Source organism: Zonotrichia leucophrys, chromosome 10 (genome assembly GCF_028769735.1).
Source record: "Zonotrichia leucophrys gambelii isolate GWCS_2022_RI chromosome 10, RI_Zleu_2.0, whole genome shotgun sequence".
In the NCBI taxonomy this organism is placed as follows: Eukaryota; Metazoa; Chordata; class Aves; order Passeriformes; family Passerellidae; genus Zonotrichia; species Zonotrichia leucophrys.
The window spans coordinates 20,093,805-20,106,381 of record NC_088180.1 but is presented as its reverse complement, the minus strand read 5'-3'; the positions used below and the strand labels follow the sequence as shown (position 1 = coordinate 20,106,381).

The following is a 12,577-nucleotide window of genomic DNA, read 5'->3' as shown; positions in this document are numbered from 1 at the left end:
CCCCGGTGATGTCCTGGACACGGGACTGCTGCTGCCAGAGTTCGTGGGCACAGGGACAGTCACCCAGGTACGTGCTGCTGGGGACTGGGGTGACTCAACATGGGGCTGGCGTGGGGCAGGGATCAACACCCTTGGGGCGGCCTCAGAGTGCTCCTGGTGTGGGGCAGTGCAGGAACTGCTTTTGGGGTAACAGCGGCCTTGTCTGGGGTAGGCAATGGAGAGCGGAGCCCTGCTCTGTGCAGGGGCTGAGGTGGGTCCCCCAGCCTGCCCCATCCTTCCTGGTGCTTCGCTCCATCATGTGTGTGGGGATCCCATTAGTGGGGACAGAATGGAGTCCCTTGTCCAGTGGCTGGGCTGTCACTGCCACGGCCCCAGCCCTGCCTGCAGCTCTGCCTGGCGCTCACCCTGTCCCTGTCTCTCCCCAGGATGTCTCTGCAGAGGACCTGCTCTCACTGCTGGAGGCTCTGCTCCCAGCACAGCCCCGGCACTGACCCGGGTGAGTCCCCGGGCCTGGAGCACCCGCGATGCCCGTCTGGAGCCCTGCAGCCTGGGGACACGCGGCCCTTGGGGCAGCTGCAGGAACAAGCTGCCCGTGGGAGCCTGGAGCTGTGCTGGACGCGCCGGGCACGGCTGGATGTGAATAAACCCTTGTGCCCTCTCTGAGTGTCCATGTGGCTGTTCTGGAGCTGGGCACCGAATGGGGCTTGGCATGCCCAGGAGAGCCATGCCTGGCTCTGCTCGCGGGACTGCAGGGCTGGGGACTGAGGGGCAGCCAGCTGGGGGAGCAGCCTGGGGGAGTATCAAGAGAGGCACTCCCCCTGTCCTGGGGCCGGACCCCCGGCCAGGGAGGGCTGAGGATCCCCAGCACCCCCCAGGCCCAGCCTTCCCACCTGGCAGTTCTGGGCCTGTGGGAGCCCCCCATGCAGAGTGAGAGGGGCAGATTTGGGGTCCAGCTCGGTGTGGGGGTGGGCCTGAGCCCACGGGCTGGAGACCCGGCCAGGAGCCGGTGACGGGGACCCTGTGCCCCCAGCCCCCTTGGTGGCTCCCTGAAGTCTGGGGTCCCCATTAGCAGGAGGGTGTTGGGACCTGGCAGCCATGTGCTAATGTGTCAGGGGAGTATCCTCCCCGCTCTGGGGTCTGGGGTGAAGGGCGGGGGGTTAATGCACCCCATGGAGTGTGAAAGGACTCTCTAATGAGGTTAATATCCTCTGCTGGGGCCGAGGAGGGGCGTGACAGAAGGAGACTAGCCTTTGAGATGCAAAGCAGCCCCCTGGCCTGCCCTCCCCTAGGCTGCAGCCCCTGCTCTCCAGCCAGGGCTGAAGGGACCTGGGCTCCAGCCAGGGGGACACTGCCATGGGGTCCCATGAGGAGGGACCTGTGCGTCTCTGGGCCCCCCAAATGCTGCACCTCAATGCAAGGAGCCCTTGTGTGCTCTGATTCCTGGCCCTGGCAGCAGCAGTGCCAGACCTGGAGGGCACTGGCAGCACCCCCTGGGCTGAGGGGCTCCCTCCCACAGATGTGGGGCTCATCCCACTGTCTGTTCCCATGCGAGCACCACGCATGCTTACGTGTGTGTCCGTGTGCTGTGGGTGGCAGAGGAAGGACCGTGCTGTTCCGAGCTGCTGGCTACGTCAAGGACCATTCCGAGCTGCCAAGGGCGCCCACGCCAGAGCAGCAGCAGCAGTAGCAGCAGCAGGTGCTGCCTCTCTGCAGTACCTGCCCCGGTACCTGCCCCGGTACCTGCCCCGCTCCCCTCGTGCCCCCAGCAGATGCAGGAGCCCTCAGCACAGAGCCTGGGCACTGTGTGAGCACCAGCCCTGCCATGGCCTGGCTGGGGGATGCCAGGCAGGACTCCCTGGACGCAGGTGAGGCGGGGGGAATGGGGTGTCTGCTCCTGCAGGCTCATTGTTGGGCTGGGTGGGGTCCCTGTCCCAGGCAGGATCATGAGGGGCACTCTGGGCAGGAGGGGGCACAGCAGTGATGGCCTGAGGTGGGGGCGTGTTGGGGTCAGCTGCCATTGTCCTCCTCTGCACTGCTGGGTGCCAGGGACCCTGGTATCTCTGGGGGCACGGAGGGGCTTTGGGGGCTGCTGGAGGCTCGGGGGTAGAGCAGGATGCAGCGAGGCAAGGATGGAACACAGGGAAGTGAGCTCAGAGACGCCATGTCGGCACTGCGGCCCTGGGCAGGGGGCTCTGGGGGACAGGACCACAGTGCTGAGTGTGGCCTGCCCCACCCAGAGCCCCCTCAGGGCTGCCGCTGCCCCTCTGCCTGTTGTGGCAGGTAGGGGCCGTGCAGAGCCGGGCCCTGCGGTGGGGAACAGCAGCACGGAGCCCCCCGGCACGCCGGCCCCCGGGTGGGGCTGCGCCTGGAGCCCCCCCGAGCAGAGGGGCGAGGAGCCCCTGCGGCTGCCCACCTTCTCTGCGGCCGCCCAGGCGCGCGTGGCCGTCACCTTCGGCCTGTTCGCGCTCTCGGCCGCCTGCAACCTGGCCGTGCTGCGGGCGGTGGGCGGCCGGGGCAGCGGCCGGCGCCCGCACATCCGCCTGCTGCTGCGGCACCTGGCCGCCGCCGACCTGCTGCTCACCGTGCTGGTCATGCCGCTCGACGCCATCTGGAACATCACGCTGCAGTGGCGGGCGGGCGACCTGGCCTGCCGCCTGCTCATGTACCTGCGCCTGCTGGCCATGTACGCCTCGGCCTTCGTCACCGTGGTCATCAGCCTGGACCGGCAGGCGGCCATCCTGCGCCCGCTGGCCATCGCCCGCGCCCGCGCCCGCAACCGCGCCATGCTGCAGGCGGCCTGGCTGCTCAGCGCGGGGCTGGCCGTGCCGCAGGTACCCACCGGGCTCTCTGGTAACACACCTGCCCAGCCCCGTGTGTGGTGGCACTGTCCGGGCTCGCTGCCAGGGCCGGTGCCGCCGTGTGACCCGCAGGGAGGGGATGGACAGCCCCGTGGGATGGGCACGCAGAGCCGGCAATGGAGTGGCTGTGGCAGTGCCCCCCTCGCCCAGCTCTGGGGGTGCCCCAGGCCCCTGCCAATGCCAGGGTGGTAACTGGTCATTCCCCCCGAGGCTGGCTCTGTCCCTGTGCCCTCCCTGGCTCGGGAGGCACAAACCCCCATCACCCCCAGCCCACCTCTCTCGTCTGCAGCTGTTCCTGTTCCACACCATCACCCTGCAGCCCCCGCACAACTTCACGCAGTGCACCACGCGCGGCAGCTTCCCCCGGGCCTGGCACGAGACCCTCTACAACATGGTGGGCTTTGCCTGCCTCTTCCTGCTGCCCCTGCTCATCATGGTCTGCTGCTACGCCCGCATCCTGCTGGAGATCTCCCGCCGCATGGGCTCGGGCCTCTGTGAGTGCCGGGCAGCCCCGCGCCGCCCTGTCCCAGCCCTGCAGGGACCCCCAGCTCTCCCCCGGCGCGGGGGCCGTGTCCCAGCCCCGTTTCCCCCGCAGTCTCCTCGCGGGACGCGTCGCTGCGGTGCTCCAGGAACAACATCCCGCGGGCGCGGCTGCGCATGCTGCGGATGAGCCTGGTCATCGTCTCCTCCTTCATCCTCTGCTGGACCCCCTACTACCTGCTGGGGCTCTGGCACTGGTTCTGCCCCCGCGCCGTGGAGAAGAGGATCTCGCCGGCCCTCACCCACGTCCTCTTCATCTTTGGCCTCTTCAACGCGTGCCTGGACCCCATCACCTACGGGCTCTTCACCATCCCGCTCCGGGGGGGCTGGGGCTGCCCATGCAGGCACGGCCCCCCGGCCCAGCCCCCCTCCCCACCCACGGGCTCCTTCCGCTGCTCAGCCTCCTCCCTGCCGCCCCAGCCGGCGGCCCAGGGGCTGGGCAGGCCCCGAGGGGCTGCCAGGGACCCCTCGTGCCACAGCAGCTCCCTGTGACACCAGCTGGGGGCCGCGGGGCAGGGGGCCTGGCGGCGGGGTCAGCACAGCTCCATGGGGATGGAGGCACTGCTGATCTCTCTGCACCCAAAGTGCCTCTGGGGGCTTGGGGCTGGTGGGGTGCCCCCGTCCCCTCTCCCTTCTGTGTGCCCTGAACAGCAATAAAGTGTCCTATGGCCACCTCTTGTCCCTGCCGTGTCCCCCGCTGGGAGCTGAGCTGGTGTCCCCAGAGCCAGCACCCTGACCATGGGGGTCACAGCTGCCCTGTCCCCACCGTGGGTGGCTCAGGAGTCCCCAGGCCGGGGCAGATTCCGGGCCATGCCAGCCTGGCCAGGGCTGGGTGCTTCCCTCCCTGTGCATCCGCACAGAGGGCGCAGGGCTGGTCCTGCCAGGGCTGGAGGCAGTGCCGGGGTGCTGCTGCTGCTGCTGCGGGCTGCGCTCCAAACAGGAGCTGCTGGCTGCTGCCCAAGGCTGTTGGGAGGCACCGGGGGCAGCTCTCCCGCCCGCAGCACTGCCCAAGGCCACGCTGCCGGCACAGCCAGCACGGGGGGGGAGCTGGGCCAGGGCTGAGGCTGCCCGGGCCCCTCACTGTCCCCTGAGCATCACCAGAGCTGCCCTGGCATCCCCCAGCCCCAGGGAAGGGACCCCCGAGCTGGGCTCTGCTCGGGGCCCCCCGTGCTCCCCTGGCTCCTCAGTCCCCACTGCGCAGAGGGAACCCCATCCCAGCCCACTGACACTGCAGCCTCACACAGGGCACACACAGGGCTCCTGCTCCTGCTCCTGCTGGGGGGCAGCAGGGTCCTCCTCGGGCCCTGTGCCAGGAGCGAGCTCAGCTGTGTGCGCAGGGGGCAAGGCAGGAGGGCGGGCAGAAGCTGTGCCCAAGAATGGCAGTGCCAGCCATGCTTGCAGGGATTTATTTGAAAATGGCAAAGGAAAAGTCTAGTGGAGTTGCTTCAGCTCTGAAAAATGATCTCACACCTGCTTGAGGGCTGGAGGGCCAGCACACCAGTCACTCCAGGGGTCTTGTGGGGCTCCAGGGAATGAGGGGCTGCAGTCCCAGGCATGTGTGGGTCCCCCGTGCTTCTGGGGCAGGGATGGGCTTCCCTGGCACGTGTGGGGGGAATGTGTGAGGGGGCTGAGTGTCAGGCACGGACTGGTGTACGAAAATATCACCTGGTACAGACACACCACCTGCTGCCAGCCTGAGAACTGCTGCGAGGGGAGGAGCTGGCAGAGCCAGAGCCACCCAGCAAACAGCCTTCCCTTGGATGCTGCTGGTGCTGTGTCCTGCTGCTGGGAGCACCCTGCCCGCCACAGGGCACCTGGGGTGCAGACACAGACCCCCCCCAGCCCATGGGCAGCTCTCCTGGGGCTGGGGGCACTGGGGGGTGCCAGGGGGGCCAGGGCTGCCCCTGCCCTCGGTGGCTGCACAGGGCTCCAGGGGCAGTGCGTGGTCACGTCCCAGTCATGTCCCAGTCACATCCCAGTCAGTCCCAGTCACATCCCAGTCCCATCCCAGTCAGTCCCAGTAAAATCCCAGTCCCGTCCCAGTCCCAAGGGTGCCCCGGTGCTGTGCTGTGCTGGTCCCCCCTGCTCCCCAGTGCAGCCAGAGAACGGGGACAGGCTGGCCAGGCGAGGGGACAGGGTAGGCCAGACGATGGCAAATGGGAGGTGATGCTGGGGACGCCTGTCCTTGGGTGGCTGTGTCACCAGCCCAGCAGTGTCACCCCCTGTCCCAGCCCCGCCTGTCCTGGCACAGATCAGAGGCGCAGTGTCTGTCCCGCTGCCCGCTGCACTCGGGCACAGCCAGCAGCTCTAGGTGCCAGCTCCGCCGCTGCTGGGTCTCTTCTCGGTGAAGAAGCTCTTGAGCAGCACCACCTGCCCGATGCTGACCACGAAGAGGATGAGGGTTTCCCCCACTGACCAGTACGAGACGCGGCCATTGAGCTCCTCGGCTCGGCTCCTGTCCTGCGCCTCCCGCAGCCGGTAGTGGGTCTGGGAGTCGATCACCGCCTTCAGCATCTCGTGGATGGTGACACAGGCAGACTCCAGCTGGGGACAAGGACGGGAGCGCCCTGTCACTCCTGACACGGCTCAGCTGAGGGGGCCCAGGGCTGTGCCAGGACGCTCAAGAGCAGTGTTTGCGTGGTAGGTTCCTGCCAGAGCCCATGCAGGGTGGTTCCCCACTGGGACAGAGTACCCACGAGGGCACCCGGATGCCCAGCCCAGAGCGCACACCCAGGGATGGAATGGCTGATGCAATTCCCTCACGTGGGATGGACACGGCTGCTGCAGAGAGGGGAGCCCAGAGCCAGTACAGCCCCCGAGCCAGGCAGGGCAGAGGATGTGGTGTGTGGTGGGGCTGTTGGCCGGCGGTTGGCACTTCTGCATCCAGTGCAGGAGGAAGGGGACACGTCCCCAACTGCCATCCCACAAGGCTGCTTGGGGCTGCAGCAGGACCTGCCTCCCTCCCTGCCTCCCTCCTGGGACCCACCTGTGTCAGGGCAGTGACGCGGTTGTTCATGTCAGGCAGGATGGGCGGCTCGTCGCCCACCTGGAAGTCGAAGTAGACGATTTTGTGGGAGAAGGTGGAGAACTCGTTGCTGAAGCAGAAGGTGTAGACACCCTTGGCCTCGGTGTGGTGCGAGAAGCTGTCGTACTGCTTCTTGGTCTCCTGGTAGATGGTCTTGCCGTTGGGGTCCTCCACGTAGCAGTCGACATCATAGTGCCCTCCGCTGATCACCTGTGCAGGAGATGCATCTCTGATGGTGGCACACGCCCAGCAACGTGGCAAGGGCCCCCTGCCCCTGCCCAGCCCCACAGCTGTGTGAGAGGCCAGCGGGCACCATGCCCATGGGATGGGGCCCAGCCAGGGGAGCCCTGGGGAAGTTGTGCGCCACGGTGCCAGCAACTCAGCTGGGGTGCCCATGGCTCAAGTGGGGTCCTGGAGACAGGGACAGCCCTCATGACCCAGGTCAGGGGCGTCCACGGCTGATGTGGGCACATCCCAGGCCTGGCTCTCAGGTGGGCACTGCTGGGCATGGAGCTGGGGCTGGGAACAACTCCTAGCGCAGCATGGAGGGAGCTGGGGTGGAACTGCAGCCCTGCCTGGGGCCCTGCAGGGCACAGGATGGGAGTGTGGGAGAGGCATGGGCAGGTGGCACGGGCAGAGACAACAGCGCACACACGGCAGGGCTGTGGACAAGGGGGCACGGGCAAACACATGGGCAGGGGCACAGGCATGGGGCACAAACGGGGCGGAGGGACCCGGGCAGGGGATGCAGGCACGGAGCATGCAGGGCTGCAGGAAGGTACAGGCAGGGTAGTACCTGATAGTCGAGGGTGAACTTGACGCCGCCCTCCAGCTCCTGGTGGAAGCAGCGCTGGGCGCTGTCGGGCAGCTCCAGCGTCAGCTCCGTGCCGCCGGCCCGCAGCGCGCCCAGCAGCGCGGCCAGGCACAGCGTCCGCACCGCGCCCGGCATCGCGCCCGGCACCGGCACCGCACCGAGCCCGGCACCCGCAACCCGGCACCGGCCTCGCACCGGCTCCGCACCGCCACCGGCTCCGCACCGCCACTTGCACCGCCCCCGGCACCGGCACCCGCAACCCGGCACCGTCCCCGCCGCCGGCGCCGCACCGCCCCCGCACCGCCCCCCTGACGTGGCGCTTCCGCTGCGAGCGGAACGGAGCGGGGCGGGGCGGGGCTGGGCGGGGCTGGGCGGGGCGGGGCGGGGCGGGGCGGCCCCTCCGGCCCCGGGGCGGGCACCCACGGTGAGCCCGGGAACGTTCACCGGCCCTGGGACCCCCCGGCATGTCGGGGCCGGGCACTGCGGGAGCCCCGGCGGTCCCCGCGGCGCTCCCGGGCCCCGTGCGGGCGGCTGGTGCCGGCTCCACGCGAGATCAGCCTCCGTCCAAAGCTGAGCGCTTTATTAATGCAGTGCAAAACCAGTGCACGAGTGTCTGCACGGCCACGGCGTCACTCCAACACCTGCCCCTGCCCCCTGCGCGCGCGCAGTCCGTGAATAACCGCGATCGTGGAGCGATGGAGGCTGCGGGAGCCGCGGCTCACGGCCGGCACAGCGTGCGTGGGGAGCGGCGTGGGGCGGGGGGCCCGCGGGGTCTCGGCTCTGGCGCCGTGCCTGCGGCTGTCCCGGCGGGATGAAGCGCCGGGCTCAGCCCGTGTCACCCTCGGTGGGTTGGCATCCCGGCTCCCCGCCGCTGGCAGAGGCTCCCGTGCAGCCGTGCTGTCACCATCCTGCTCGGGGGGATATCCAGCGCTTCCTGCATTCAGAGCTCCTCGGCGCGGCGGGGAATGAACCCCCTGAGGTTCAGACGCTTCGGAGACGAGACAAGCCCGTCCCGGCCCGCAGCCCACGGGGCTGCGGCGGTGCCGGGTGTGCCGAGCCGCCGCAGCTCCGGGAATCCCGGAGGTGGAGCACTGTCTCCCTCTCCCGCTCCGGGAGAGCACCGACGCGGTCCGTGGCCGCACCGGGGTTCCGCCCCTCGAGTCCCCGCGTACTGAGCCCCTTCCCCTCCTGGAAGGCACTTCATGAACGCCTCGGCCCCAGAGATCACCACCGGGGACTCCGGGATTCGGTGAGAGAACGAGCAGAATGTAAGAAAAGCAGATTACAACTAGTGAGGAATAAGTGAACTGCAGGTGGGATCCTTGGCACGGAGCTTGGCGATCTAGGACGGTGTGGGATCGATGTCCCGATCAGCCCGCGCCCGATTCAGCCCCCGGACTCAGGGCTGAGCCCCCTGGCCACCAAAGTGTCCCCGGAGCCAGTGCCCACTCTGTGGGACCCGTCCCGTCTCTGCGGGGACAGCACGGCCCTGGCCACCTCCCTGTGAGCAAACGGGGCACGGCTACTGCGCCACGACCTCCTCAAAATCGGAGAGGTGCCGCATCTGCTCTGCCTGCATGGAATGTCTGCGGAGGAGCTTCCTGTGGGCCCTCAGATCGCCCCGCCTGGGCGAGCCGGGTGTGAGGGGCACCAGCGGCTTCAGCGCAGCGGCCAGCGGGGAGGGGGCTTTGCTGGAGCCGATGTCAGGGATCGGGGGGTTGGGGTTCACGTTCAGGGGGGGCAGGTATCCTGGCCTGGCGTGCGAGATGTGGTCCAGCAGCAGGGTTCCCGACCCTCGCCGCTCCAGCAGGCCGGGCGGCCGGCGGCGGCCGGCGCTGGGCGATGTGCCGGTGCTGCCGCAGGGCGAGTCACCGCCGCCGTCCGGCAGGGCCAGCTGCGACCCGCTCAGCCTGCGCCTCTCGGACGGCGCCTTCCCCGCCTCGCCGACCGCCGGCTCCCCGTTGTGTTCGGTGCCCGGCCTCCGCCAGAGGGGAGCGTCCGTCCCTGCGGCGGAGCTGGCGGCCGAGCCGGTGCTCTCCGGCTCCTCCGGGAGCGTGGCGCTCCGCGACAGGCACGGGTGGGCGCCCGGGCTCTTCTCGTGGGAGGCTTTCCATGCCAGCGGCCCCGGTGCCTGCTCATCCACTGGGGGGAAGAGGGAGGGGTCCCTTCCCTTGCTGCTGCTGCTGCTGCGGGCGAGGGGGGGCTTCTTGGAGAGCGAGAGGTCGCCGAAGCCCGTGATGACCTCGCTGTCGGCGCAGGGCCGCGTGTCGTCGCGGTGACCGGAGGCCGCCAGCACCGAGGGTGCCACCAGACCCCAGGGCTCCGAGCGCAGCCGCTTCAGCCGGGGCAGCTGGGCTCTGCGGGCAGTGCCAGCTCGCTGGCCCGGGGAGGGGGGCTCGGTGTCCGCAGGGTGAGAAGGGTGCGGGGTGAGAGCGCTGCTCTCCTTCTGGGCAGGGGAAGGCGCTGAGACGGGAGTTTTCAGGTGGGCACTGGAGGGGGCTGCGCTCTCCTCGAGGGGAGCCTTCTCCTTGAACTCCAGCGCCGGCGCAACGTTCAGGTACTGCTTGGCGGTCTTGGTGCCGGAGGCTGATGTGTCCATGGTGATGATGATCACCTCCTTCCCCTTGGCTCTGCAGGCATTCAGGAGGTGCTGCAGCACAGCCTTGTCCTCGGCGTTGATGGCGTGGACCAGCGCTGAGGCTCCCGAGTGGTCCTCGAGGCTGGGGTCTGCCCCGCTGTCCAGCAGCAGGGACACCACGTCCCCCCCAGCCCCGCGGATGCAGGCGTGCATCAGCGCCGTCTTGCCAGACTTGTCCTGGATGTTGGGGTCGGCTCTGTTGTCCAGCAGGTACTTGACCATCTTGGCCTTGTGGCTGCTCTGCTGGTCCACGTGCGTGGTGATGCAGGCCACCATGAGCGCGGTCTCGCCCTTGTCGTTGCTCTCGTTGATGTAGGCGCCGCCCTCGAGCAGCAGCCGGGTCAGGCGCAGCCGGCCCAGCCACACGGCCTTCAGCAGGGAGTGGCCCCCCAGCTCCAGCTCCGTCCCTTCATCCATGGCTGCTGCTGCTGCTTCCCCTGGGCGATGGCAGTGCTGCCTGTGGGGGAACCACGGGGAAGAGGTGAGCCCCACTGCTCTGTCCCTGCCGTCCTGGCATGCCCAGCTCTGGGCCCTGCCCCACGTCCCACTGCCCCTGTGGCCGTGTCCCCCACCTCGTGCAGCAGCTGCCCGGATGGATGCTTGGGTTCCCCAGGAGATCAGGGAGCTTCTGATGGTCTCCACCGGCCCGCTGTGTCTGGGGGGCCCCAGCACGGAGCCCACGGAGACTGTGTGAACTTCCCTGATGGCTTCCTGGGCTGGAGCCGGGATCTCTGCCTCCTCACTGCCGGAGGGGAGCAGAAGCAGCCACAGTAGTGCTGTCTATTGTGTTTCTACCGCCCCCTGCTTCTGCCGCCCCTCTGACCCCGCTGCCACCGCTCCTGCTGTCCCTCCCTGCCTCGCTCCTCAGAGTGCTCCTGGAGCCCCGAGCCGTGGGTGCCCCCAGAGTGGCCCTGGAGAGGGCACAAACCGCCCGGCACTTCCCCACCCATCCCTCCGTGCCCTCCATGGGATCCTGCAGCCCCTGTACTCGCGGTCAGTGCTCGCTTTGCTCCCAGCCCTTCCCAAAAGGGCCCACGGTGCCGCTCCCTGCCCGTGAGCTGCCCACGGCCCCTTCCCGTGGGGACCCGGGGAGACCCGGGCGGCGGCTCTGCCCCGCTCCGGCCGGGACTGGCGTCCCCCGCGCCCCTCCGAGCCCCGTCCATCCCTCTGCCGCCGCCGCCGCCGCCCCCGGCCGCGGTGGGGATGGTGGGGCGCGCACCCCGCCCGGTACCTGCTGCCGGTGCCCGCGCCGGTGTCCGGTGCCGCTCTCCGGCGTTGGTGCCGCTGCCCCGTGCGCTGTGCCGGTGCCGGTATCGGTGCCGGGTGCTCCGTGCCCTGCGCCGGTGCCGGTATCGGTGCCGAGTGCCGAATGCCCTGTGCCGGGTGCCGGTGCCGGTGCTGGTGCCGATGGCAGTCGCTGGTGTCGGTGCCAATCGTTGGTGCCGGTGCCCGGCGCTGCGCGAGGAGGAGGGCGCGGGGGGCGGCGCGTCCGCCCGCAGGTGGGTGCGGGGAGCGGCGGGCGGGGGTGTCCGTGTGCGGGGGGCTGCGGGGGTCTGTATGGTCTGTATCTGTGTGCGGGAGCTGTATGGTCCTTGTCGTGTGCGGGGAGCTGTAGGGTCTGTATGGTCTGTATCTGTGTGCGGGGAGCTGTAGGGTCTGTATGGTCCCTGTCCGTGTGCGGGGTTCTGCGGGGTCCCTGCCCGTCTATACCCACCCGTGGGGGGTCTCTGTGCGTGTCCCTGCTCCGGGGGCTCCCCAGACCCGAGCGGCCCCGAGCCCGCGGCTGTCCCCGCCCGGAGCAGGGCAATCACGGCCCCCGAGCCCCTCTGATGTCGATGACAGCGCGGTTTGAGCGCACGCCTGGGGCAGCCCGAGCGCGCCGTGCAGGGCCAGCTGGGCTCCGTTCTGCTGCCCTCGGTGCCACCCCTGGGCACTGTGCTGCCTCTCTGGCCCTCCTTCGCCCCAGACCCCGCAGCCGGGCAGGAGCCTGCCCCCCATCAGCTTCCTCCGCCTCCCTCGGTGTCCCTTTCGGAGCAGTCCCGGCACAAGGGGAATTCGGAGGAAGGGGGAAATGGCCACAGATGCCCCGACCACCACCCTGACCCCCGGGGTTCTGCTCTTCTGCAGACCCATCACAGCTGTGAGGGTGTTTGTCATCACACCCCCCTCATCACATTAACATTTGGGGAAATTTCTCTTGTGATTAATAAAGTATAATCTAATATTGCAGCGCTCTTCATTCAGAGATGATGACAATGAGAATCAGAGCCAGTAGAGAAATTAAGTCAGTCTTACTATGTTAGGGAACATTTGGCAAATCTTATGGCAGGTTCCTCCTGGCTTGGTAACGCAGACACTCTGCAGTAGCTGCCTAAACTGGCCATAAACCCCCCCAAAAATGTGTTTATCTGTCCATTTTCTGATGCATGAGCACACCACTTTACTTGTCAAAAATAAACACATTAACTCCTAACAGCAACATAACATAAACACCTTGACAAAATAAACACCTTAAAAATAAACTCCTGCAACCCACAAATTTAGAAGAGACAAGCTGGTGGCAGGAGGAGCCCAGAGGAAGCCACCACATCCCCCTGGTGAGGGGGATCTGCTCCCAGCGTGGGTCAGGGGTAGTGACAAGGAGGGAGGAGGGAAGGTGCCTGATGATTGCAATGAGGAGAATGCTGGCAGTAAGGCTTGGG

The 12,577-nt window shown here is 68.2% G+C and overlaps 3 protein-coding genes across 5 annotated transcripts; 1 reads left to right on the top strand and 2 right to left on the bottom strand.

Annotated features, from left to right (window-relative positions):
* The first annotated feature begins 1,821 nt into the window (after positions 1-1,821).
* On the top strand, positions 1,822-3,966 carry LOC135452253 (putative gonadotropin-releasing hormone II receptor). 2 transcript variants are annotated; one of them, XM_064722196.1, is made up of 4 exons: positions 1,822-1,865; positions 2,281-2,831; positions 3,148-3,352; positions 3,454-3,966. In XM_064722196.1, the coding sequence occupies exons 1-4, from the start codon at positions 1,823-1,825 to the stop codon at positions 3,888-3,890; spliced, it is 1,236 nt and encodes a 411-aa protein (XP_064578266.1). In that variant the 5' UTR covers position 1,822; the 3' UTR covers positions 3,891-3,966. The 2 variants fall into 2 exon arrangements, with proteins under 2 accessions (XP_064578266.1, XP_064578265.1); XM_064722195.1 differs by lacking the exon at positions 1,822-1,865 and having other exon boundaries at positions 2,050-2,831.
* An 822-nt stretch (positions 3,967-4,788) lies between these two features.
* TMED3 (transmembrane p24 trafficking protein 3) lies at positions 4,789-7,506 on the bottom strand. The gene is made up of 3 exons (XM_064722269.1): positions 7,220-7,506; positions 6,385-6,633; positions 4,789-5,942 (listed from the first exon to the last, which is right to left on the bottom strand). Exons 1-3 carry the CDS (start codon positions 7,370-7,372, stop codon positions 5,706-5,708), a joined length of 639 nt encoding a protein of 212 aa, XP_064578339.1. The 5' UTR covers positions 7,373-7,506; the 3' UTR covers positions 4,789-5,705.
* Positions 7,507-7,795: 289 nt separating this feature from the next.
* Positions 7,796-11,497, bottom strand: ANKRD34C (ankyrin repeat domain 34C). Of its 2 annotated transcripts, XM_064722267.1 has the most exons (3): positions 11,107-11,497; positions 10,448-10,617; positions 7,796-10,332 (listed from the first exon to the last, which is right to left on the bottom strand). In XM_064722267.1, exon 3 carries the CDS (start codon positions 10,290-10,292, stop codon positions 8,760-8,762), a length of 1,533 nt encoding a protein of 510 aa, XP_064578337.1. In that variant the 5' UTR covers positions 10,293-10,332; positions 10,448-10,617; positions 11,107-11,497; the 3' UTR covers positions 7,796-8,759. The 2 variants fall into 2 exon arrangements, with proteins under 2 accessions (XP_064578337.1, XP_064578338.1); XM_064722268.1 differs by lacking the exon at positions 10,448-10,617.
* Between the last annotated feature and the right edge of the window lie 1,080 nt (positions 11,498-12,577).

Bases quoted from the DNA above. Each gene is read 5' to 3' on its own strand.
- ANKRD34C (XM_064722267.1), bottom strand. From the start codon at position 10,292: ATGGATGAAGGGACGGAGCTGGAGCTGGGGGGCCACTCCCTGCTGAAG.
- LOC135452253 (XM_064722195.1), top strand. From the start codon at position 2,130: ATGGAACACAGGGAAGTGAGCTCAGAGACGCCATGTCGGCACTGCGGC. The intron at 2,832-3,147 runs GTACCCACCGGG...TCTCGTCTGCAG, and splicing joins CGGGGCTGGCCGTGCCGCAG to CTGTTCCTGTTCCACACCAT. The intron at 3,353-3,453 runs GTGAGTGCCGGG...TTTCCCCCGCAG, and splicing joins CCGCATGGGCTCGGGCCTCT to TCTCCTCGCGGGACGCGTCG.
- TMED3 (XM_064722269.1), bottom strand. From the start codon at position 7,372: ATGCCGGGCGCGGTGCGGACGCTGTGCCTGGCCGCGCTGCTGGGCGCG. The intron at 6,634-7,219 runs GTACTACCCTGC...TCTCCTGCACAG, and splicing joins AGTTCACCCTCGACTATCAG to GTGATCAGCGGAGGGCACTA. The intron at 5,943-6,384 runs GTGGGTCCCAGG...CCTTGTCCCCAG, and splicing joins GCGTCACTGCCCTGACACAG to CTGGAGTCTGCCTGTGTCAC.